General features: G+C 42.0%; 1 protein-coding gene across 1 annotated transcript; it reads right to left on the bottom strand.

The window, feature by feature from the left end:
• Positions 1-331: 331 nt before the first annotated feature.
• On the bottom strand, positions 332-8,736 carry C3H8orf90 (chromosome 3 C8orf90 homolog). The gene is made up of 6 exons (XM_056821016.1): positions 8,652-8,736; positions 5,312-5,333; positions 4,685-4,733; positions 2,903-3,045; positions 1,080-1,210; positions 332-884 (listed from the first exon to the last, which is right to left on the bottom strand). Exons 1-6 carry the CDS (start codon positions 8,734-8,736, stop codon positions 412-414), a joined length of 903 nt encoding a protein of 300 aa, XP_056676994.1. The 3' UTR covers positions 332-411.
• Positions 8,737-23,937: the final 15,201 nt, after the last annotated feature.

Raw genomic sequence — 23,937 nt, forward strand, 5'->3', positions numbered from 1 at the left:
AGATAAGAGTGCCAGCCAGACCAGTCTGATCTCAACGACAAAGAAGCATTTGAGAGGCAACATGCAGTTTAGAAACAGAGAACCGGGGTTCAAGTTCTGGATTTGCTGCACGTCTCTTTTCCTGGCCTCAATTTCCCTATCTGTAAAAGGAAATAGATCAAATGTTCTCCAAGGTCCTTTGCAGCTCCATCATTCTACGCTACCAATTCCCTTCCACTTTGATATTCTAAATTCTATGTTTCTCTACATTCCAAGGCCCCATCCACCTGTCATAATCTATGTTCTCACATCCCTCTAAAGTTCTGAAATCTAAAAAGAGCTCCAGGACACATAGGAAGAAAAAATATTTATTCATTTTCCAGAAGACACTAGAGGGAGACAGGCAATGCCCATGCTACACGATGCTCTGGCTTAGACCAGTGGGGCCCTGGCCCCTTTCCCATCTGGAAGTCCTGGGGTAGGGAATTTATTGGGCCCCGGGGCTGGGGCCAGGAGGACCACTCCAGGATGTGGGGCGGCACCACCGCCCGAGCTGGCATAGCTCAAAGCCAGCTGCTCCAGTCGCCGCTTTCGTAGGAAGGCTTGTGCAGTGGCATGGAGAGGACGGAGCAAGGCAGGTGGGGGTGCCCCAGGCCGCAGGAGGAAGTCAAAGCCTGTCCTGTCCTGGGGGTCATAGAAGAGGGGACCCCGGGCAGGGTCAGGTCCAGGTGGCCAGGCGTAAGGGAAGGGCAGTGTAAAGTCCTCAGTCAGCACCCGGATGGCGAAGTCATCCTCCTTGCCCAGGGCCCGGTAAGCCCGACCAATGCCACGGAAGTGAGCCTCCCAGAGCTGGGCATCACCACCATAAATGTCCGGGAACGGGGGCTCTTGGGGGGCAGCAGGACCTGAGGGAAGCATGGGTGGAGACTGGAGGGTCGGCCAGGAAGGGGAAAGCTATTGATTCTTAAAACCTCATCCCCATTACAGAATGTTAGACTTTTGTAGGATTCAGAGCTGGAAGGGACCTTAGAGATCATCATGCCCAACCCTCTCATTTTACAAAAAAGGAAACCAAGGGCCAAAAGGGGGAAGTGACTTACCCAAGGTCACACAGTTAGTAGCAGAGCCAAGATTCACACCTCGGTCCTCTGACTCCAAATTCAGGGCTCTTTTCACTACCCCATCCAAGTGCTCTCCCATCCAGGACTTCATTTGATCCTTGCTGCAAGGGCTGCAGGACAGAGATTATTATCCCCATCTTACAGATGGGGAAACTGAAGCAGTTGACTGAAATGGGAGAGGAGTTGGAGAGGCAGTATGGTACCCAGGAAAGAGCATATAACTAGGAGCTGAGAGACCTGAGTTCAAATCCAGCTCTGCCACTAGCAAGTCTCCTCACCCTAGTTTCATCATCTGTAAGATTGGGGGCGGGGGAATGATAGCTGCCCTGCTCAGTTCATGGGAATGTTGCCCAGAAGAAATTAGGTTCAAATAAAGTACCACATTTCTTTACTGCGTGTTTCTAAAATGCTTTCCTCAGAGTAACCTAGAAGTAGGAAGGCCAAGCATTATTTGTCATTCAATGGTTTCAGTTGGGTCTGACTTTCTGTGGCCCCATTTGGGATTTTCTTGGCAGAGATACTGGAATGGTCTGCCATTTCCTTATCCAGCTCATTTTACAGATGAGGAAACTGAGGTAAACAGAGTTAAGTGACTTTCCTAGGATCAGGCACCTAGAAAGTATCTAAGGCAGGATTTGAACTCAGGAAGATGAGTCTTCCTGCCTCCAGGACCAACATTCTATCCACTATTGCCCTAAAACATAGAATCAGCATCCCCATTTTATAAATAAGAAAGCTGAGACTGAAAAGGCTGAAACGGCTTCTAGCTGCCTAAAACATAGAATCAGCATCCCCATTTAATAGATGACAAAATTGAGGCTGAAAAGGCTGAAACGGCTTCGAGCTGCCTAAAACATAGAATCAGCATCCCCATTTAATAGATGAGAAAGCTGAGGCTGAAAAGGCTGAAACAGCTTCTAGCTGCCTTAAACATAGAATCAGCATCCCCACTTAATAGATGGCAAAATTAAGGCTGAAACAGCTTCGAGCTGCCTAAAACATAGAATCAGCATCCCCATTTTATAGATGACAAAATTGAGGCTGAAAAGGCTGAAACGGCTTCTAGCTGCCTAAAACATAGAATCAGCATCCCCATTTAATAGATGACAAACTTGAGGCTGAAAAGGCTTTCCCATGGCTTCCCACAGCTAGGAAGTGTGAGAGCCTAGACTTGAACAGGGATCCCCTGATTCCGCGGCCAGGGCTCTGAGCACCTCTCCTTACATAGCTGGAAGAGCTCTGCTAGCGTCTAGCAGCCTTACCAGATGACCCACGTCCCACCTCCACACCCTCCAAGGACCCCCTCTCTCTTCCCCCAGGGCCGCCCCCTCTGCTCTCCTTCCGGTCCCCCCCCCAGGGTGGTGACCCCCCGGGGAGGAGGTGGGCTGAGGTCCTGACCACCCCAGCGTCGTCCCTGGCCTGACCTTGCTACCACCAAGCCTGGGATCAGAGAGAATCAGGAAGAGGTCACCTCATCCAACCCGAAATGCGAGCGCTGAATCCCAGAGAGGTGGAGTTACTTACTACACCCGTAGTAAGAGTTCAGAGCCAGAATTCAAACCCCTGTCTTCTGATTCCAAATCCAGTGCTCTTTCCACTATCCCACAGGGACGTTGTCTCCAGAAGGCCCTTGGAAATGCAGATGTGCTCCTTGGAAGGGGAGGGAGGGCCTGAGCGGGGAGAGAAGTCTAAAGGAGCCCCGCTAGTCGTCTCCTATTAGCGCATCAGGGCGGGCGGCTCTATCTGATGAGGACCAGTGGGAAGGCACAGCGAGCCTGGTCTTTGGGAGATAGGATGCTCACTTTGCCGTCCGCACAACTCTGTCCAGAGCCGGATCTGCGTCTCTCCTCCTCTCTCCTCTCTCCCTGTCGCTAACTGGCTGGGGGCCTTTCGGAGAGACGCCTGCCCTCGGCGGCCCTCCGACACACGAGCCAACTGGTGGTCTCTAAAGTCCCTGCCCATTCGGATGTTCCGTGACGCCGTGGTCCATCCCCTGCCCACCCGCTCCCAACGTGCCACGCGCCCACCCTTCCTAAAGACCTGTCACACCGGGAGTGGCGGGAGGTGGGGGCAGCCGGCCAGGGCCAGGGTCTCCAGAACAGGGAGAGGCCATGTAGACAGGCAGAAGCCTCTTGGGGCTGGGGTGCTTGGGGGGAGTCCCTGTTTACCTGGGCACCCTGGAGACCAGAGTGGAAGGGGATTCTGAGCCAAAGACAAGAGAGAACTTCCCAGTTAAAGAGGTATTCCCCGAGCTGAGAGAAAAGCCCTGCTTAATGCTTCTCCAGATCCTCCCAGCCTTCAAGGCTCAACTCTTCCAGGAAGCCTTCCTTGTCCTCCCCTGCTCCGAGCCCATGGATTGAGGCAGGAATCAGATCTAGAGCTGGGCCAGACTTCAGAGGACAACAAGTCTAAAACTCTCATTTTACAGCTGAGGAAACTGAGGCCCAGGGGGTAAAATGACTGGCCTGGAGTCCCAGAGCTGGTGTCCAAAGCAGGATTTAATTCCTTATCCTCAGACTCCAAATAAAGACCCAAGTGCTTAGGGCCCTCACATGGCCCTTGATTGACATTTTGTCCTGCCAGAAGAACACAGACCATCATTGAGCCTGGACTTAAAGCCTGTCCAGCTTAGTGGGACCTGCTGGAGCTTATTCTCTATGGACATGATCCTCAAAAGTCCAGGTTCCCCCAGAGCATTTCCACTGGAAAGGGTACTGCTTTGGGAATCAGAAGACCTGAGTTCCAATCCCAATCTATGTGACCTTAAACAAGTCTCTTCCCTTCTCTCTCTGGATCTCAGGTTCCTTATCTACAAAGAAGGGATTCAAATGGACAACCCCTGAGGTTTCTTCTACCTCCAAACCAAAACCCTTGGGATCCTTTGGTTTCAAAGAGCTGCTCTGAGCACTGAGAAGTTAAGAGACTTACCCAGGACCACACAGTCAGAGCACTGAGAAGTCAAGGGACTTACCCAGGACCACACAGTCAGTAGCAGAAAGATGGAACTTTGAATCAAGCTTTCCCTCTCCCATTTAACTAACATTACAATAGCAAAACCTCACATTTCTCTAAAGAATTACATGTAGAAAGGACTTTCCTTAGGAAAACCCAAAGATAATGATCCCCCTATGAAGAAATGAAAGTCAGATATGATCTGCCTGGGGTCAAACTGCTGGGACTCCTCCCAGGGCTTCAAAATCCAAGCCCAAGGTTCTTTCCAGCACAGCAGAAGGCCTCAAATCATGCTAATTGTTCCTCCATGCTTCCCCAGCTACACTGGCAGCTTCTCACTTCATAATCCCTTGTCTTGCCTGCTGACCGCCTCTGGGTTATTTTTAAAGTCTCATTTCCAGAGAGTGGAAGAGAAAAGCCTTGTATTATTAGTAATTTTTTTTGGCGGTGAAAAATTATGAAACCAACATGGGAAGGGAGGGAGGAGCCACACGCTCTCTCTCAGGTAGATCAGGCTATTAGTCATGCTAGGATTATCCATCTCCCTCCCCCCCCTTCCCCCACAACCCCTACCAAGCTGAAAAGGAGTCAATAGACCTTTATATGTATTTCTAAAGACACGTCTTATTTACCTGCCTGGTTATTCCCGATTTGGACAGATGGGAGCTGACTGCAAAAGAGCTAGAAAAGAAGACCAGAGAATTTCAGGGGTAGAAGGGCCCTTCACTGAGCACAATTCCTCCCTTTTATGAGAGCCCAGAGAGACTCAGATCACAAGCTAGTTTTAGGTGTAAAGCCAAGACCCAAACAAAGCCAGGTGTCCTGGATCAATTTAACTTAACAAACATTTTTGGGGCTCCACTGGGTGGAGAGCCCAGCTCCCAGAATTGCAGATTAATACAAAGGCGAGAGAAGCCATGGTCACGGAGGAGAGGAAGCTCACAGTTTTGTAGATGATGGGGACTGAGAAAAAGACATTGGATTTACTGACTTAGAAAGTTTGGACAACTGGTAGAGCATCAGGCTTAGAGTCAGGAAAAAATGGGTTCAAATTTGACCTCAGACAGTTACTAGCTATGTGACCCCAGGCAAGTCATTTACCCCTAATTTCCTCAGCTTGTTCATCTGTAACATGAGTTAGAAAAGGACATGGCAAACCACTCCAGTATCTTTGCTAAGAAAACCCCAAATGGGAACAAATGAACAACATCAAATTTAAGATAGTAAGAAGATCAACTGAAAGAAGTGCAACTGTTTACCTTCGATCCCTTTTTCCTGATTCTGAAAAAGAAGAAGCAATAGGAGAATTGAATAGTTTAACTTTGTAAATGGTATTATGGAAAAGGTTTTGATTTCTCCATCATAACTTTTAATACCAGAAAGATGAAGTCTTTACAAAGGATGAAGGGCAACTCACAAAGGAGAAGAAATACAATTAGCATGAAGTTCAGTGACCTTTCTGATCAAAAGGGCTTTCAGTGGAATTCTAAGGGAGAGGGAAAAGAAAAGCCACTAAAGTGGAAAAGCCAATAACGTAAAGGACAACTGACTGAGATGATTACGGAGAATGAGACGGGCTCTCTGCATTAAGGACCAAGACAAAGAAATGTCAAGTTCTCAAGAGTACATCGAAGAAGAGAACATGGAAGAGAATATATATTTTTTTTACAAACTACCTGATGTGATTAAAAGAACTTTACACTGCAAAATTATTCAAGATGAACTTACTTCCAAACCAAATATCCATAGAAAGTGACAGGAAATACAGAAGAAAAAAAGAACAGTCAACATTCACCATTACCTAGGCATCAATAAATGCTAGAGATGAGGAGTAGAACCTTGGGAATGTGTGGTTTTGCCATCACTAGAGGTCTTCATTTATCTGAAATGGAGTAGAGGAAACTCTTTTTCCAGGAAAAGGTGGGACTAGATGGCCTCTCAGCATCCTTCTAGCTCTGGGAAATTAAGATTCTGTGACCTTAGCTCACAGACTGATGAAGTTTGAAACCATATTAGATCCAAATACTCTGGTACCCTTAGAATAATGACACTCCATCTGCCATATTTGTGTCTTTGCACTTTCTGTCCTCTGTGTCTCAAATCCTCCTCACCTCCACCTCCTAGCATCCCCAACTTCCTTCAAGACTCAGCTCAAGGAGGCAGCTATGTGGCTCAGTGGTTTAAGAGTGTATGTTTTGGAATGGCTATCAACTCTGGGAGATTACATCTCCCAGCACTCTCTACTTAGAGATGGGAGGTCCTAGGTTCAAATCTGGCCTCAGATACTTCCTAGCTGTGTGACCCTGGGCAAGTCACTTAACACCCATTTCCTAGCCCTTACCACTCTTCTGCCTTGGAACTAATACGCAGTATTGATTCTAAGACGGAAGGTAAGGGTTTAAAATAAAATTTTAAAAACTCAGCTCAAATCCAACTTTTGAAAGGCCTTTCTAGACCCTCAGCTACTAGTACCTCCCTTTCTGGAATGACTTCCCATCTACTCTGTATGTTTCTTGAATGTAGCTCTTTATTTGCATGTTGTAATCTTCTTAAGATGGAAACATTATATCCTCAATACTTAGTACAATGCTTGGCACAAAGTAAGTGTTTAATAGATAGGTACTTGTTGAAGGTTTTTTGACTAATGAGACATCAGGGCCAAGAGGGACTCCCTAGATCATCTAGTGTCGCATGACCACTCCCAAGGACCCTCACAAGTCATGGTGCTGAACTCCAAACTCTTGTGACAGAAGCTCACTACCTCCCGAGGCAGTCATCACTATGGGACCACTCTAATTGTTAAGACATTTTTCAATTCCCTTAAACAAACATTCATTAAATGCCAACTTGAAACCAAAGCACTGCGCTCCAGGCTGGAGACAAAAAGATAGATATGACCCAGGTCAAAGGAATCTCTCCCACCTCAGCATTCCCCTAAGACTCTGCCTGGGTCTTCCTTTTCACTTGTCTCTCTCCCTCCTAGCATAGTTGTATGAGTATTAAAGGATAAGCTCCAAGAGCCAAGATCTAGGCTTCAATCAGCCATTCATCATGCCTTCACTCTCATCTAAGCTTCTGTTCTCAGCCTTGGAATCCAATCCTGGTGGTGGGGATGGGAGGAAAGGAAGGAGGTTGGAGGGAGATAGAAGAAGGAGATCTAGCCCTAGATCTCTGAAAACTCAAAATATGGAAAGGGAGACTGAATACCCATTCATGCATGATGTGGTTAAAAAGAGCATTTGAGGTCGAGACCTGGGTTCCAATCTTGACTGAACTTTGTGATCATAGGCAAGTTACTGTACTTCTAAGCCTCAGTTTCCTCATCTCCATCAGAAAAAGGTATTCAGACTTGGCAAAGGAATCATCTTGTTAACAGATTAACACTTTTGATGAATCATCATCTATAAATATATCCTGGCTGGAAATCAGTTTGTCAGAGGCCAATCCCTCCTCCTCTATAGGATTATTATAAATAAAGCCCTTCATAATCCTGAAAGCACCATTCAAAGGTAAACTACTATTCTGTTATAAGAATAAGCTATTGTCATTTCTGGGGTTGTTAGGTGAACTCTGTGAAATGAGGGCTTGCCTCAGAGTCAGGAACACCTGAGTTCAAATTCAACCTCAGACACTCACTGTGTGACCCTGAGCAAGTCATTTAAATTCCACCTTCCTCAGTTTCCTCATATGTAAAATGGGTATAATATTAGTACATATCTCCCAAAGTTATCATTTGAGATAATATTTGTAAAGCACTTAGTAGTCGTGTCAACATGGAATCTAGAAACCCCAAACTTATAGCCTAGTAAGATCTGATGAACCCCAAGTTTTAGGACTAGCTTGTAAATTGGAGACCCTAAAGTTTGTTCCCTGTTGATGAGGTGGATGAGAATCCACCCTGAAGGGAATCTCAGGCTAGCAGTTTCAGACTGAATAATGGACCCCAAGGTAAATGACAATCTCCATCAGGTGGAGCCAAGCCCAAGTTAAGTGACTCTTTAGCACAGTAGGCAGCAAGTCAGTCTCGTAAACTGAAGGTCCTGGAGTTCAATCCTCGAAAGGAGAGTGTGATACAGTGGGAGAGGACTCTGGAGATGAGAGGAGTCACTTAGCTTGAGCGTGGCTCCACCTGATGGAGATTGTCTTTTACCTTGGGGTCCATTATTCAGTCTGAAACTGCTAGCCTGAGATTCCCTTCAGGGTGGATTCTCATGAGAACAGGGAACAAGGACAACTTTTGGGGTCTCCAACTTACAAGCTAGTCCTAAAATTGGGGGTTCATCAGATCTTACTAGGCTACAAGTTTGGGGTTTCTAGATTTCATGTTGACAGTAGTAATAGGTAGTAGTAGTAGTAGTAGTAGTAGTAGTAGTAGTAGTAGTAGTAGTAGTAGTAGTAGACATTTAATAAAAATTTGTTCCCTTCTCCTTCCTGCCAGAAGATAGCATTAGAATCCTGTTCCTGTTCCTTAACAGCTGTAGGGCCTAGGGAAAATCTCTTGATTTCTCTGGGCTTCAATCCTCTTCTATAAAAGGAAAGAGCTCAAGTAGGTGACCTCCGAGGTCCCTTCTCTGTATTCCATTTTGTTCACTGTCTCACCTCCTTGATATTCTCTTCTCTCTTTTTTGTTCTCCTCTTGCCTATCTGTCTGCTCCTTCTCTGTCGCCTTTGCAAAAATCCTCATCAGGATCTCACCTTCCAGCTACTAGTGCCCCACGGGGTTCTGTCCTGAGCCCTCTCTATTTCCCCCATCAAGGAGTCCAGCTGTGACCCTCCCCCTCCCGGTCACCCATCCCCCCTCCTTCCTCAGCCTCAGAATCAAACTTCTGAAAGATTAATGGACTGTTTGAGGTGCACCCTAATCTCCTCTCCCTGCCTTGGGGGGGAGGAAGGAGAATGGGCTGGGGTACAGTGGGGAAAGAGGCTGGATATACCCTCAAACAGGAGGGCTTGCCGAAAGATCTTACAGATGCAAGAGGCCAATCCCCTCGTTTATGTAAGGGGAAACCGAGGATCCAAAGGGGATGTGACTTTGCCCAAGGTCACAGCAAGGTAGTGGCAGGAGAGGAATAAACACTGGTGGCTGGATACTAGCCTACAGCCCAATCCACTGCTGTCCCACACAGACCCTATTCTAGTCAGTCAGTGGGGCGTGGGGTGAGGAGGCTGTACTGGGGACCACTGAAGGGCAGGGACTGGCTCAGAGCTGGGACTCTCCTCTGAAACAGCCACATGTAAACTTGTAGCGCCAGCCCCCTCCTCCTCCTGTGCCCTTGGCTTTCCCTCTGTCTTTTCAGAGTGAGGAGAGTGCAGAAACCACAGGATATCTGTAAAGAGAAGCCTCGACCAGCACCATTTGTTTGGTCCCGGCCGGCTTCTGCAGGCGCCACTATCCCACCCTCTCCCAGGCTTCTCATCTCCACTTAATCTGCGCCAGCTCTGATCCCTCTGAAGGCTGCCAGTGACATCTACCGGAGGCTGGGGAGATGAGCCTGGCTCCTGTCCCCTCAGGCTGCTTCCTTCCCAAGCCCCAGCTGTCAGCAGTCGCCGGATGGCAGCCCCAGAAAGCAACATTGGGACAAAAAGAGAGACATGACAGAGCTGAAGGAGCCATCAAAGACAGAACATAGCACATCAGAGCTGGGAAAAGCTTCAACAGGCTATAGAATATAACACCTGGAAAGGACCTAGAGCCTACAAAGTCCAACCTTAGATGTCTTCTGATACAACCCCTCTAATGGGAGACGTTAGGGAGCAATCGCCCAGAGATGAGCATTAACCTGCCTAAGGTCACACAGGAAAACAACGAGCAATCCAGAATGAAAATGGAGGCTTTAACGGACATTTGGCAGCCACCAGAGGCTTGAAAGGAAGCAGGAACTTTCCTCCACTGCCAAAATATTTTACCCTGAGATTTGTCAGAGTACCAGAAATTCTATTTGAAATTCATTCCCTTAAGTTTATGTCTTCCATTAAAATTCAAGGACAAGAGGGAGCAGCTAGATAGCTCAGTGGATTAAGAACCAGACCCAGAGATGGGAGGTCCTGTGATCAAATTTGGCCCCAGACACTTCCTAGCTGTGTGACCCTGGGCAAGTCATTTAACCCCCATTGCCTAGCCCTTACCAATACATAGTTCCAATATGAGCTCTTGTCATGGACCTTGAGGAGTCCTGAGAACTCTGGGGCAAAATGATAGACTCTGTGTGTGTGTGTGTTTGGGGGGGATAGTGTATCTGGTCTATTGCTATAGCCTCCTCTAAAATGCACCCTAAAAATATCTCTAGGGTGGAAGGTTCGGGGTTTTAAAAAAACATTCAAGAACAAGAGATAAGCAAAAGAGACAAGTGTGGCAACGTACCACAGCCACTGCAAGTTTGTGAGGTTTGGGCTCTGTCTATGACCAGAATTGGGGATCCACTTGAATCCAGGGTCAAGGTTCAGGCAGGATCCTGGGTCAGGACTCAAATTCCCACTTGGTCTAGGAGCCAGGTTTGGGTTTCAAGAGAGACGGAGTCCAGGGGCCAGAATCCAGTCCAAAAACAAGGTGAGTTTTATGGAGAGGTTGTTGTAATGGACTGGATACAAGAACACCACACACACACACACACACACACAGTCTATGAATCTGTCCTTTTGTCTCAGTGTTTTTGGGACTCCACAAGGCTCGTGGTACTCTGACAAGAGCTCAGATTGGAGGCTGGAGACCTGCATCTCTTAGAGGGATTTTCTCCCTGTGAGGATGTCCCATCACCATAGCAACAGTGAAATTCCCCTCAGCTTTCTCTGTGCCCATTGCAGCACTTTCTGTGTCTTCTCCTGCCTCCGTAAAAAGATCCAGCTCCTGTCAGATCCCCTGGGATTCCCCCAGGGACTGAGACCCCTGGGTGTTTTCCCTTCTTGCCCTCACTTCTTCATGGAGGAGGATCGAGACTTACCACAGCTATCCCTGGAGAGAAGGAGATTTGGGGAAAGCTCCCAGCAAACAAATCTGGTATCTGCATTGCATTTAACACTTTGAACACTTTCAGAAATCCCCCCAAATCCCTGAAGAAGAGGCAGGGCCTGGGGCCATTGTTTCCATTTCACAGGTAGGAGAACTGAGGCCAAGAGAGGGGGAAATGGTCACAGCTTGCCCCAGGCTCCTGGGTCAAATTAATATCAAAGCTGAGCCTAGAAAGCAGGCATCCTGACTCATCTTTTTCCTTTCACATAAACCCTTTGCAGCTTCTCTTGGTTTTCTACTTCAGGCACTCCCTTGTTTTTCCAGGCTCCTCATGTCACCAGTTTAATCATTTGACATGCCTGATTAACAACCAGGAGAAGCAGCCTGGCATAGGAATTAGAAGCCCAGCCCTAGAGTCAGAAAAGCCTGAGTTCAAGTCCTGGCTAGGATACACACTAGTTGTGAGATCCTGAGAAAATCACTCCTCAGTGTTCCACTCCACTCTGTAAGATTAAAAATTATAGAAAAATTGAAGGTCCACAACATCTCATACCATATACCGAGATAAGCTCACAATGGAGAAATGATTTCGACATAAAGATGATATCATAACTAAATTAGGAGAGCCTAGAAAAACATAAATGCCAGATTTATGGATAAGAGAAGAGTTTATGACCAAATAAGAAATAGAAAAAGATTACCAAAAATAAAATGGATAATTTTGATTGCATGAAATTAAAAAGCTTTTACACAAAGAAAACTAAAGCAGTGAAAATTGGAAGGAAAACAGGAAGCTGGGGGAAATATTTGCAGCAATTTTCTCTGATAAAGGCCCCATTTCTCAAATATATGGGGAACTGGGGAAGCTAGGGGGCCCAGTGGATAGAGAACTAGGCCTAGAGATGGAAGATCCTGGGTTCAAATCTAGGGTTAGACACTTCCTTACTATGTACTCTGGGCAAGTCACTTAATCCCCACTGCTTTTCTGCCTTAGAGTCAATATTTAGAATCAATTCTAAAACAGAAGGTAAGGGTTAAAAATATAGAGACATATATATCATAGATAGAGAAATAGGGAACTGAGCCAAATCTATAAAAATAAAAGCCATTCTCCAGCTGATAAATGGTCAAAAGATATGAACAGGCAGTTTTTAGAAGAAGAAATCAAAGCTATAAATAGTCGCATGAAAATGCTCAATATCATTACTGATTAGAGAAATGCAAATTGAAACAACATTGAGATATAACCTCATACCTATCAGACTGGCTAACATGACAGAAAAGGAAAATGACAAATGCTACAAGGGATGTGCAAAAATTGGGAAGATAATGCACAGTTGTGAACTAGTCCAACCATTCTGGAGAACAATTTGGAACTATGCCCAAAAGATTACAATAAAAATGTGCATTCTCTTAGATTTGGCAATACTAATACTAGGTCTATATCCCAAAAAGATAAAAGAAAAGGAGAAAGGATCTATTTGTACAAAAATATTTATAGCAGATCTTTTTGTGGTGGAAAAGAATTTAAAATTGAGGGAATTGGTGGGGGGGAGCTAAGGGGTTCAGTGGATTGCGAGCCAAGCCTGGAGACTGGAGGTCCTAGGTCAAAATCTGACTGCAGACCCTTCCTAGTTGTGTGACCCTGGGCAAGTCACCTAATCCCCATTGCCTAGCTCTTACTACTCTTCTGCCTTGGGCCTAATACTTAGTATTGATTCTAAGACAAAAGGTAAGTGTTTAAAAAAAAAGAAAAAAGAAATCAAGGGGATGTCCATCAATTAGGAATTGACTGAACAAATTGTGGTATATGATTGTGATGGTATAAGATTCTGCTTTAAGAAATGATTAAAGGAGGGGAGATGAGGGGCTCAGTGGATTGTGAGCTAAGTCTAGAGACAGGAGGTCCTAGGTTCAAATCCGACCTCAGACACTTCCCAGTTGTGTGACCCTGGGCAAGTTACTTGACCCCCATTGCCTAGCCCTTACCATAACTCTTCTGCCTTAGAACCAATGCACAGTATTGATTCAAAGGCAGAAGGTAAGGGTTTAAAAAAAAAAAAGAAATGATTAAGGAAAGGGAAGTTAGGTGGTCCAGTGGATAGAAACAGGAGAAGTTTCCAGAAACAGGAAGTCCTGGGTTCAAAACTGATCACAAACCATTTCTAGCTGTGTGGCCTTGGTCAAGTCACTTAACCCCCCAATTGACTAACCCTTACCACACTTGTTCCTTGGAGTCTATATGCTATATGAGTTTTAAGATAAGACAGTAAGAGTTTTTTAAAAAGAAAGATGATGAAGGAGACAGTTTCAGAAAGACCTGGGAAGACTTATATGAACTCAGGCAAAGTAAAGTGAATAGAACTAAAGAGAACATTTTATTGGTTTAACAGGAAATTTTATAATCCACTGTGAAAGACTTAGCTACTCTGATCAAGACAATGATCCAAGATAATTCCAAAGAACACATAATGAAAAATGTCATCCACCTCCAGAGAAAACTCTGAATGCAAATGATTGAGCCATGCTCTTTTTGCTTTCTTTATTTTTCTTGGGGTCTTTTGTCCATGTTTTCTTGTGGAAAATATAGAAATATCTTTTGGATGACTTCACATGTATGATCAGTATCAAATTGAAAGGCAGAGAGAGACTTTGGAACTCAATATTGAAAAATAAATGTTAAAAAAATTTAATGTAATTGGGAAATATTTAATGAAATAACTAAAAATCTATCAAAAAGAAAAAATTATAGGTCTGCATCTGTATGGGATTCCCCCATTGTAACCACAACACTATAAAAATAAAATTTTTAAAAAGTTTTTGTGAGTATAAGCCAACTCCTTTGAGTTATACATCCAGGCAAGAACTAAACAAACATAATAAGATTAGGACAAAGACTTTGGGAGAGTCAAGAAGACACCCAGTATGGAAAAGGCATGCATTTAGGGTTCAAGCCATGAGTTTGTAATTGACAGCTAGAAAGGACTTCAGAACTCTTTCAACCTCACCCTCTCCTCATCTTACAGATGGTGTCTTGTACAGGGTCACAATAACAGAAGCAGCACATCTGGGATTTAAACCCAGCCTTGATGCTGAATCCCTAACAGCTGTTATAATTGAAAGAGAATTTAGAGATCACAAAGGCAAACTTCATGTCACATATAATGATAATAATGACAGCAATAATAGCTAGCATTTATAGGTAGCACTTTGCAAAGCATTGTACAAGTATTATGTCATTTTATTCTCATAACACTGGGAGCTAGGTGCTATTATTATCCCCATTTTTTAGGTGAAGAAAATGAGGCAGACAGAGGTTAAGTGACTTTCTCACGGTCACACACTAGTAAGTATCTGAGGTTGGATTTGAACATGAGTCTTCCTGATTCCAATTCTAATGCTCTATCCACTTCGGCACCTATCTTCCTGGGAATAAAGATCTTGGGCTTGGAAAAAAAAAAGGGGGGGGCATAGGCACGGGGGCGAGGAAGTAGGTAGAATGGAATTTTACATTTCAACTCATCTCCTCCAAAAAGTTTTCTTGAACAAATTGCATTCTTCTCTGAGCATTCTTGTTTACTGAATCACTAGCAGCACTTACATTTACAATCTGAATTATACACTCTTACCTTTATAAATGCACTTCCTTAGCAATCACATCACAGAACCACAGAGCATTCGGGCTGAAAGCATCTTTACAGTCATCTACTCCTACTCTCCCATTCCATTGATGAGAAAATTGAGGACCAGTGAAAGGACTATCCCCCAAATCACATAAGTAGGTATAAGAGCCTAGACTCAGACTCTAGCTCCCAATCCCCACTTTCATGCCTTTGTTCTCAAATTTCCTTTGTGTGAATTTTATCTCATTGAACCTGGAGACAGGAATATCTGAGTTCAAATCCTACCTTAGACACTTAATAGCTATGTGAACCTGAATATGTCACTTAACTTCTGTCTGTCTCAGTTTCCTAATCTATAAAATGGGAATAATAACAATTCTACCTCCCAAGGTTATGTGAAGATCAAATGAGATAATCTATATGCTTTACAAAACTTAATGCTGAACAACTGCTAGTTATTATCATGATCACTATTAGTATTATCATTGTTGTTATTATAATTATTATAATCACCTCAGCCAGATGGGAAACTTTCTGAGAAAAGGGGCTTTTGTCTATGTTTTCCTTTACCTCCAAGGTACCTAGCATCGAACTGGACAAATAAATGATATATAAATGTTTATTAAATAGTATGGAATAAAATGGACTCAATTTATTTTAAGTATCTACCATGTATATGACCCAGTACGTGGCAATTTGGTGATGCTGTTCAGTCAGGGCTTACTCTTTGTGACCCCATTTAGGGTTTCCTTAGCAGATATACTAGAATGTTTTGCCATTTCCCTCTCCAACTCATTTTACAGATGAGGAAACGGAGGCAAGCAGGGTTAAGTGACATGCCCAGAGTCACACAGCTAATAAATGTCTGAGGCCAGATTTGAACTCAGGAAAACAAATCTTCCTGACCTCCAGGCAAAGTGCTCATTCTACTGCTCTTACCACCAAGGTATTCTACCAAGCAATAGGAAAGGTATAAAAATGAATAAGGGGCAAGCTCTGAATGAGCATCTATCAAGCTATGAACTATGCACATTAAAATAGCTCACACTTCTATCATGTTTTAAGGCTTGCACCTGGATTCATCTTGGGTTACATACTTATTAATTGTCAAGACTAATATCTCTTCACTCCAGGTTCTTTCCTTCTCCTAATCTACCATGCCCACTGCCTCGCCACAATTATTTGGATTTTACAGATGAAGAAGAGGCCCTGGGATTCTACAGACAGGTCACTGAACTTGAAAATCCAGTACTTGAATTCATCACTTGGTCGTGCTGCCCACAGGCTGTCGTGACCTTGAGCAAGGAAGCCACTCTCAAGTGCAAAACCTCAATTTCTCCATTAGTGAAATGGGGAAAATAATCCTTAGACTACCTCCCTCTCAAGATGTTATGATTTAAAGCAGCCAGCATGATTCAGTAGAAAGAACATCAAGTCAGGAAACAGGGACTCTAGGTTCAGGTCCCAGTTCAGACACTTATGACCAGGTCAACCTTGGGCAAATCTCTCAATTTCACTAGGTCTCTGTTTCCTTGACTGTAAAAAGAGGGGATTCGACTAGAAAACTTCCAAGGTTCTTTCTGGATTTAAAATTTTATACTTTTATGGATTTAAAATTTTACAGACATGTAAGTTATTACTATAATTAATTGACTTATCCTTTATCTCATGGTAACAAAGTATGAATTGGAGAGCTGAGTCTTCTGATTGCAGGTTTGTTCTGAAATATTGACATGATCCTACATGTAAACATGATTAATCTCATCCTAAAAGAAGCCCTCATTATATCCTAACATCCCCTACAGCTGTCATACTATATCTCTTCTCCTGAGCTAAACTCTTTGAAAAAAAACTTGATGCCTCTAGTTCCTATTAGCTGACTCTTCTAAAACCTCTATAATCTGGCTTCCCATTCTATGATTTAAATACTCAAATGATCTCCCAATTATCAAATTGAATGACTTTTTCTCAGTCCTTATCTTTGAACCCTCTCTACAACCTTTGACACGTTCTCCTCTATGATAATCTCTCCTTTTTTGGTTTTTTTATAACACTAGTCTCTCCTGGTTCTCCTCCTACCTATCTAACAACTCCTTCTTGGTCTTCTTTACTTCATTTTCCTCCAGGTCTCAGTCACTGAATATGTTTTCCAAGGCTCTTTCCAATCCCCTCTTTTCTTTTCTACTTATGACCTCTCTTTAGATGATCTCATCAGTTCCCATAGGTTAAATTATCATCTCTGTGCTAATGATTGCCAAATCTACTTATTTAACCTTAGTATCTCTCCTGAATTCTAGTCTAACATCACTAACTGCCTGTTGACCATTTCAAATGGAGTTCCCAGAGGCATCTCCAACCCAATATTTCTGAAAAACAACTCATTATCTTTCCTCCCCAAAGCCTCCTCTCTTTGGATTTCTATATTTGTGTCAAGGGCACCACTATCTCACCATGAACCAGGCCTATAATCTCGGTGCCATCCTCATCTCCTTGCTCTCACTCACTCTACCTAATTAATAATTTGTCAATTTTTTAAGCTTTACCTTATATCTTAGTATCAATTCTAAGATAGAAGAGTGGCAAAGGCTAGGCAACAGGGGTTAAGTGATTTGGCTATAGTCACATAGAAAGGAAATTAATTTGTCAAATCATGTCATCTTTCCTTATTTTCATAAAGTCTCTCATAAACCTTTCTGACACGGAAAACTCAGCCTCTTTCCTGCTTGGTTGCTTGCAAGTGAGGAGGGCATAATTGCTGCAAACCTTTGGGTGGGGAAAGTGAAAAAGACAGATGCAGGGAGGTAGAGATAGAGAGAGAGAGAAAGAGAGAGAGAGAGAGAGAGAGAGAGAGAGAGAGAGACAGACAGACAGACAGACAGACAGACAGACAGACAGACAGACAGAGACAGAGAGAGACAGAGAGACAGAGAGAGAGACAGAGAGACAGAGACAGAGAGACAGAGGCAGAGACAGAGAGACAGAGAGAGAAACAGAGACAGAGACAGAGACAGAGAGACAGAGAGAGACAAAGAGAGGCAGAAGAGAGAGGCAGAGAGAGATAGAGACAGAGAGACAGAGTCAAAAGCCTATTTTCCCAAGCTAAGTTGACATGAAACTATGAACACATGTTTCTGCTGTTACTTCATTCCCAATTGTGTCTATTCTTTACTGTCTTATGTAAAGGAAAATTGGAAATACTGGGCTGGGACCTTGTCCAGGAAGAGAGTCTATACTAGAGTTTCTTGGTGAAACTGAGGAAATAAAAACCAAATGATCTGCCTGACCCAACTCAGTAATGGATCCACACAGAGATGTTCATCAACTATACTGTATTCTATTATGAACTTGGTAGAGTGAATCCTTTGTAGGAAGCATTTGATTTTAGTCTATTTCCTAGGGATTGAGGTGACATCAGGGATGGGGATAGGGAGAGGAGATGTGGGTACTTATGTTCTTGCTTTATCTTCGCATTAAATAATCCTTTCTAGAAGTGAATTGATGTTAATTGGCTAAAAGATATTGGAGTTCCAATCACTGGTGATTAGTATTGGGAAGGAAACATCAGAAGAAAAAAAAGACAAAAGCTGATAACATTAAAAGAATACCCTCAGCTTCACAGGGGTACCTCTAGATCCCTGAGGAAAATATGTAGTCTTGCTCTAGGGACCCACCTTGCCAATGAGAGTTGGAAATGAGATAAAGACCTCTAGAGTTTATAAATACTAAAATAAAGGTTTGTCCATCAACTGGAGAATGCCTGAACAAGTTGTGGTATTTGATTATAATGGAATACTATTGTGCCATAAGAAATTCCAAACAAGATGATTACAAAAAAGTGGGAAAGACTAATATAAAATGATGCAAAGTGAAGTGAGCAAAAGAGGAGAACATTGAACACAGTAATACCAATAATGTACAATGACCAACTGTGAATGACTTAACTATTATCAGCAATACAAAGATTCAGGACAATTCCATCAGCTATCTACTGGCATAGAAGGAAATTGTGGAGGCTGAGAAAAGATTTAAGAATACCATTCTTCACTTTCTTTCCTACAGTGTAAGTAGAATGTGTCTTGTTTCACAGCATGACAGATATGAAAATATGTATTGTATGATATGATGTATACAATCTATATAATATTATCTATCATCTTGGGAAGGGGGAAAGAATATGAATCACAAAAATGTCAGAAAATTATTATTAGAAGTTGTAGTGACGTGTAAAAAATAAGAAATGAAAAAACTTTTTAGAAAGATAATGAAAGAGAGAGAAAGATAACGAGAGAGAGAGAGAGAGAAAGAGAGAGAGACAGAGACAGAGTCAGAGACACAGAGAGAGAGAGATAGAGAAAGAGAGAGAGAGACAGAGAGAGAGAGACAGAGACAGAGACAGAGACAGAGACAGAGAGACAGAGAGAGACAGAGAGAGAGAGAGAGAACAATGAAATCATATAATCCCAAGGCTGGAAGGATCTCAGAGACTGACTCAAAACACGGAATTGAAGCAAGTGACTGCTTTATGGTATTCCAAAAAGTGATTGGCCTCTCTGCTTATAGTCACTGTGAATACCTACATAAAAAGTTCTTTCCATTGCAGGACAGTCTGAGCCAATCAAATTCAGTACTACAATTTTATCAATTTTACCTTCATAATATCTCTCTTATCTGTGCATTTCTTTCCATCTATTCAGCTGCCAAACCTAATTCATTGACCTTATCACCTAAAGTATTGCAACAGCCTTCCAAATGGGCTCAAGGGCTCCAGTCTCTTTCCTCTCCAATTTTCCTCCACAAAGAAGTCAAAATAATCTTTCTAAAACACAAATACTCTCCTCAGTCCTAAATTCAAAAACCTTCAATTGCTCCCTATCACCTTGAGGCAAGGATATGTACTATAAATATTTAACAATCAATTCTTTAGGTGGGGGGAATGTATGCATGATACATTTTATATTAAGTATTGTTAGCATTTTCTTCATACTTCCTTAAGTTGAAATGATGAACCAAACAATAGATCAAGTCCAGAATTAAAGAATTTATTGATTTTCAAAGTTAAGTACTCACATCAAAAATTTAACAATAAACCCTCTAGAGGCAGTTCAAGCTTATTCAGGCACTCCTCTGTGTGTCTAGAATAAAATATGACTCCTGATAATAAAGATACTACAAAACCTATTTGAAATCTGCCTTTCTAGATTTAATTTACATTATGTACATGGCCTTCATGTACATTATGTACATGGCCTTTGAGAGCTGAGCCAGCAGTCTCTCAGAGGGTAGGGTCATTCTCTCTAGGTGTAGCAGTTGGTCAAATAATGGATGAGAGGTGCTGCATGCTCAATCCTATGTGTGTAGGCATCACACAGTGCTCTACCATGGTACAGAGGTTGGTTTATTTTATAGGTTCAGTGAGTACATACCTTTCTGGCACATAATCATTTCTCAAAATACATGTTTCCATAGAACCTAACAACAGATGTGAAGCCTAAGGAGATAGTCAATGAAACATTGTTGCTATGACAGAAATAGATGAATGACATAAACAGGGTGATCTGGAGGTTAGTTCTCCCTGATCTATGGGATGACCAGTTAGGAGAATAATTGTTACTTTTGGTCAGCTTTCACAATCAATCACAATTATTTAGGAGATGGGTAACAAAACATTTCATAGCTAGGTACAGGGTTAGAGGATAATTTAATGAAAGACCAGATTTGGGGTCTTCCTCAATTTACAAGTTCTATTTTTCTTGTGTTATTTTAAAGCACCTGGCAATTTTGCTTGGTTTTAGTTCACAAACAGATTCAGTAGTGTCCTGTAGATCTGGGTTTGAAGGTGATTGATGTTCTTGGCTCGCCTGGCTTGTAATGGGAATGCATGTAACTCTGTGGAGAGGGAAAGGAGGGGAGTAATGGGTAATGATCTTTAGGGTTTAATTCTGTGAATGTAGTCTTTTGGGATAACAATCTGGGGGGATTAAGGTGGGATATATGTATGTTAACCCTATAAGTATTTGCTCTCATATTATTTCTCCTGTATTGGGGAGAGAACAATAACCATAACAATTCCATTAGTAAGGGAAGTTAGAGAAAGAAGTCAGACAGAGAGGGGGTTCAGTGGCTGCCTTATTTTTCCAGAAAGTTGCTCTACAACTCTGGAACTCATGCATGACCACATCAGATGGTGTGGGCTTGATGGCTTCCCACACACTGCAAATAGAATTATAAGCTATTCTCATATGTTATAGTCACTATAATTCATATTCACTGTCCCCATGGTAAGAACAAATTGTTTCCTCATCACCACCTCTTAGAATGTTTTTCTTCGTTTAAGTCGCTAGTTCAAATACCAACTCCTCCATGAAGCCTTCCCTGATTCCCATAGTGGATAATGACCTTTTTTGACCTCAAAGAATTAACCCAGAATTCAAGCCATAGAATCAATCAATTAATCCAGACACCTACTGTATACTAGACGCTGTTGCAGAAGTTGTGAATACAAGAACAAAGAATGAAACAATCTCAGCTGAATTATATTGTAATTTTGTAAATTACTTTACTAAAGTATACTTAGTAAAATATATATATATATAATTATAAGATACATATATTTACAAAGTAGTTAAATCCTAGGGAGTTTGAGAGGAAGGGGTTTCTCATTTGGGAGTTCAAAAAAGGTTTCCTACAAAAGATGGTGCTTGAACTATATCTTAAAGGAAGAGATAAATTCTCTGATGCAGAAGTAAGGGAGAAGTGCATTCCAAACAAGTGGAACCAGCAAGACAAAGTCACAAAGATAGAGTATCATACCCAAGGAATAGTGAGAAAGTCAAAATGGCTAGTCTGCAGTTTTAGAGGGGGAATAATGTTCACTGGGAACCATTAGGTAGCATAGTGGAGAGATCACTAGGCTTGGAATCAAGAAGAAACATCTTCGAGTTCTAGGTCAGGGTAAGACACTTACTGGCTGTATGATCCTGAGCAAGTCACTTATCCCTATTTGCCTCAGTTTCCTCATCTATAACATGAGCCAGAGAAGGAAATGACAAACCATTATAGTATCTTTGCCAAGAGAACCCCAAATGGAGTCATGAAGAATCAGACAGGACTGAAAAACTACTGAACACAGCAATAATGTCCATTAAACCTAAAAGAGGCTTGGGACAGATTGTGTTGGACTTGAGAAACAAATCAGAAAAATTTATATTTACCCCAGAGGCAATAGGAAGCTGCTTGAGTTTTTCAAATAGGGGAGTCATATCATCACATCTGCACTTTGGTACCCTTGGATAGAAATGAGTGATGAGAGACTTGAGGCAGGGGTAATAGTTAGAAGCCCTTTAGAATAATCTAGACTAAAGGTTAAAAGAGCCTTAAATGAGGTGACAGTGATGTGAGTGGAGAAGGGATCAAATGCTAGAGATGTTGTGAAGGTAGAAATGGCAAGACTTGGCAATCATTTGATATGTGGGATGAGGGAAGATAAAAATTCTGGGATAAAGCTGAGGTTAACAATTTGGAAAACTAGGATGATGGTGATTTCAATAGAATTCCCAGAAGGGTTGCCAAAAGACATGAGTAGTAGAGAAAAATTTGGGAATAGAAATGGGTGATACAAAATAATTGTTAAAATTGATCACAGAAACAAGACATATTTCAAAAGTTTATCGAGGAAAATTGTTCTTATGTCCTAGAACCAGACATGAAAATAGAAACTGAAAGAATCCACCAATCACTTCTTCTGAGATATGCAAAATGAAAACTCCTACTTACAACTGAATTCCAAAGCTCCCTGATCAAAGAGAAAATATTGCAAGCAGCTAGAAAGAAACAAATAAAATATTATGGAAACAATCAGAATCACACTAAATTCAGCAGCTTTCACATTTAAGGAGCAGAGGACTTGGAATATGATATTCTGAAAGAAAAAGGAGACAGAATTGGAGGCCTTGGACTCAAATATGGGCTCAGACACTTCCTTAACTGTGTGACCTTGGGTAAATCACAATCCCAATTGCCTAGTCCTTACTACTCTTCTACCTTGGGACTGATACTTATGATCAATTCTAAGACACAAGGTAAGGGTATAAAAAACAACTAACTATAATCCTTCAGAGAAAAAAAAAGGTATATTTAATGAAATAGAGGGCTTTCAAGCATTCCTCAAGAAAAGATCAAAACCCAATATAATATTGGTATTCATATACAAGACTCAAGGTAGGCATAAAAAGGTACACATGAAGGAGAAAATCATAAAAGCCTCAATGGAATTAAACTGTTTACATTCCTATATGGGAAGATTTGATACATATCCTAAGAATGTTATCATTATCAGAGTTGTTAAAAGGAGTCTATGTAAAATGAGGGAATATATGTGAGAAGGGAGAAGGGACAGGAAGAATGAAGAAAATTATTTCATGTAAAAGAGGCACGTAAGGAAGAGCTTTTTACAGTAGAGAAAGCAGGGGTGGGGATGGCAGGCAATGTTTGAACCTCACACTCAAAAGAATTGGTTCAAAGAAAGGATACACACACAAACACACATAGAGACAGAAGGGGGGGGTGGCACAGTTGAATCTATACACAGGAGCGAAATAGTAGGGAAATGAGATAAGAGAAAGGGGGGGAGGTAGTAATAAAAGAGAGGGATGATTAAGGGAGGTAGTGGTCAAAAGCAAAACAGACTTTTGAGGAGAGCCAGAGTAAAAAGAAAGAGAAGCATAAATGGAAGAAAATAGGATAGAGGAAAAGACATAATAATAATAACTATGAATGTAAATGTGAATGGAATAAACTCATCCATAAAACAGAAACAGATGGCAGAATGGATTAGAAACTATAATTCAATAATATGTTGTTTACAAAAAACAGAAAGACACAAACACAGAGTTAAAATGAGAGATTGGATCAGAATTTTCAGCTGAATTTAAAAAAAAAGAAAAGAAAAAAGCAGGGATAGCAATCATGATCTGACAAAATGAAAGCAACATTGGACCTAATTAAAAGAGATAATCAGGGAAAATATATTTTGCTAAACAGTACCATAGGCAATGGTGTAATATAAAAAAATTACAAGAAGCCTCTTTGATATAAGCCTCATTTCTCAAATACATAGGAAACTGAGTCAAATTCATTAAAGTAAGAACCATTCCCCAAATGATAAGTGGTCAAAGAATATGAATAGGCATTGCATTTCAGAAGAAAAAATCAAAACTACACATAGTCATATGAAAAAATATTCTAAATCACTATTGATTAGAATTTTCAGATACCACCTCACTCCTATCAAGTTGGTTAATAGGACAGTAAAGGAAAG

Source organism: Monodelphis domestica, chromosome 3 (genome assembly GCF_027887165.1).
Source record: "Monodelphis domestica isolate mMonDom1 chromosome 3, mMonDom1.pri, whole genome shotgun sequence".
NCBI lineage: Eukaryota > Metazoa > Chordata > Mammalia > Didelphimorphia > Didelphidae > Monodelphis > Monodelphis domestica.

Coding starts and splice junctions, on each gene's coding strand:
- C3H8orf90 (XM_056821016.1), bottom strand. CDS start 8,736: ATGAGGATTTTTGCAAAGGCGACAGAGAAGGAGCAGACAGATAGGCAA. Junction 5,334..8,651: donor GAGAAGAGAATATCAAGGAG/GTGAGACAGTGA, acceptor CTTCTTTTTCAG/AATCAGGAAAAAGGGATCGA. Junction 4,734..5,311: donor TCAGGAAAAAGGGATCGAAG/GTAAACAGTTGC, acceptor CTTCTTTTCTAG/CTCTTTTGCAGTCAGCTCCC.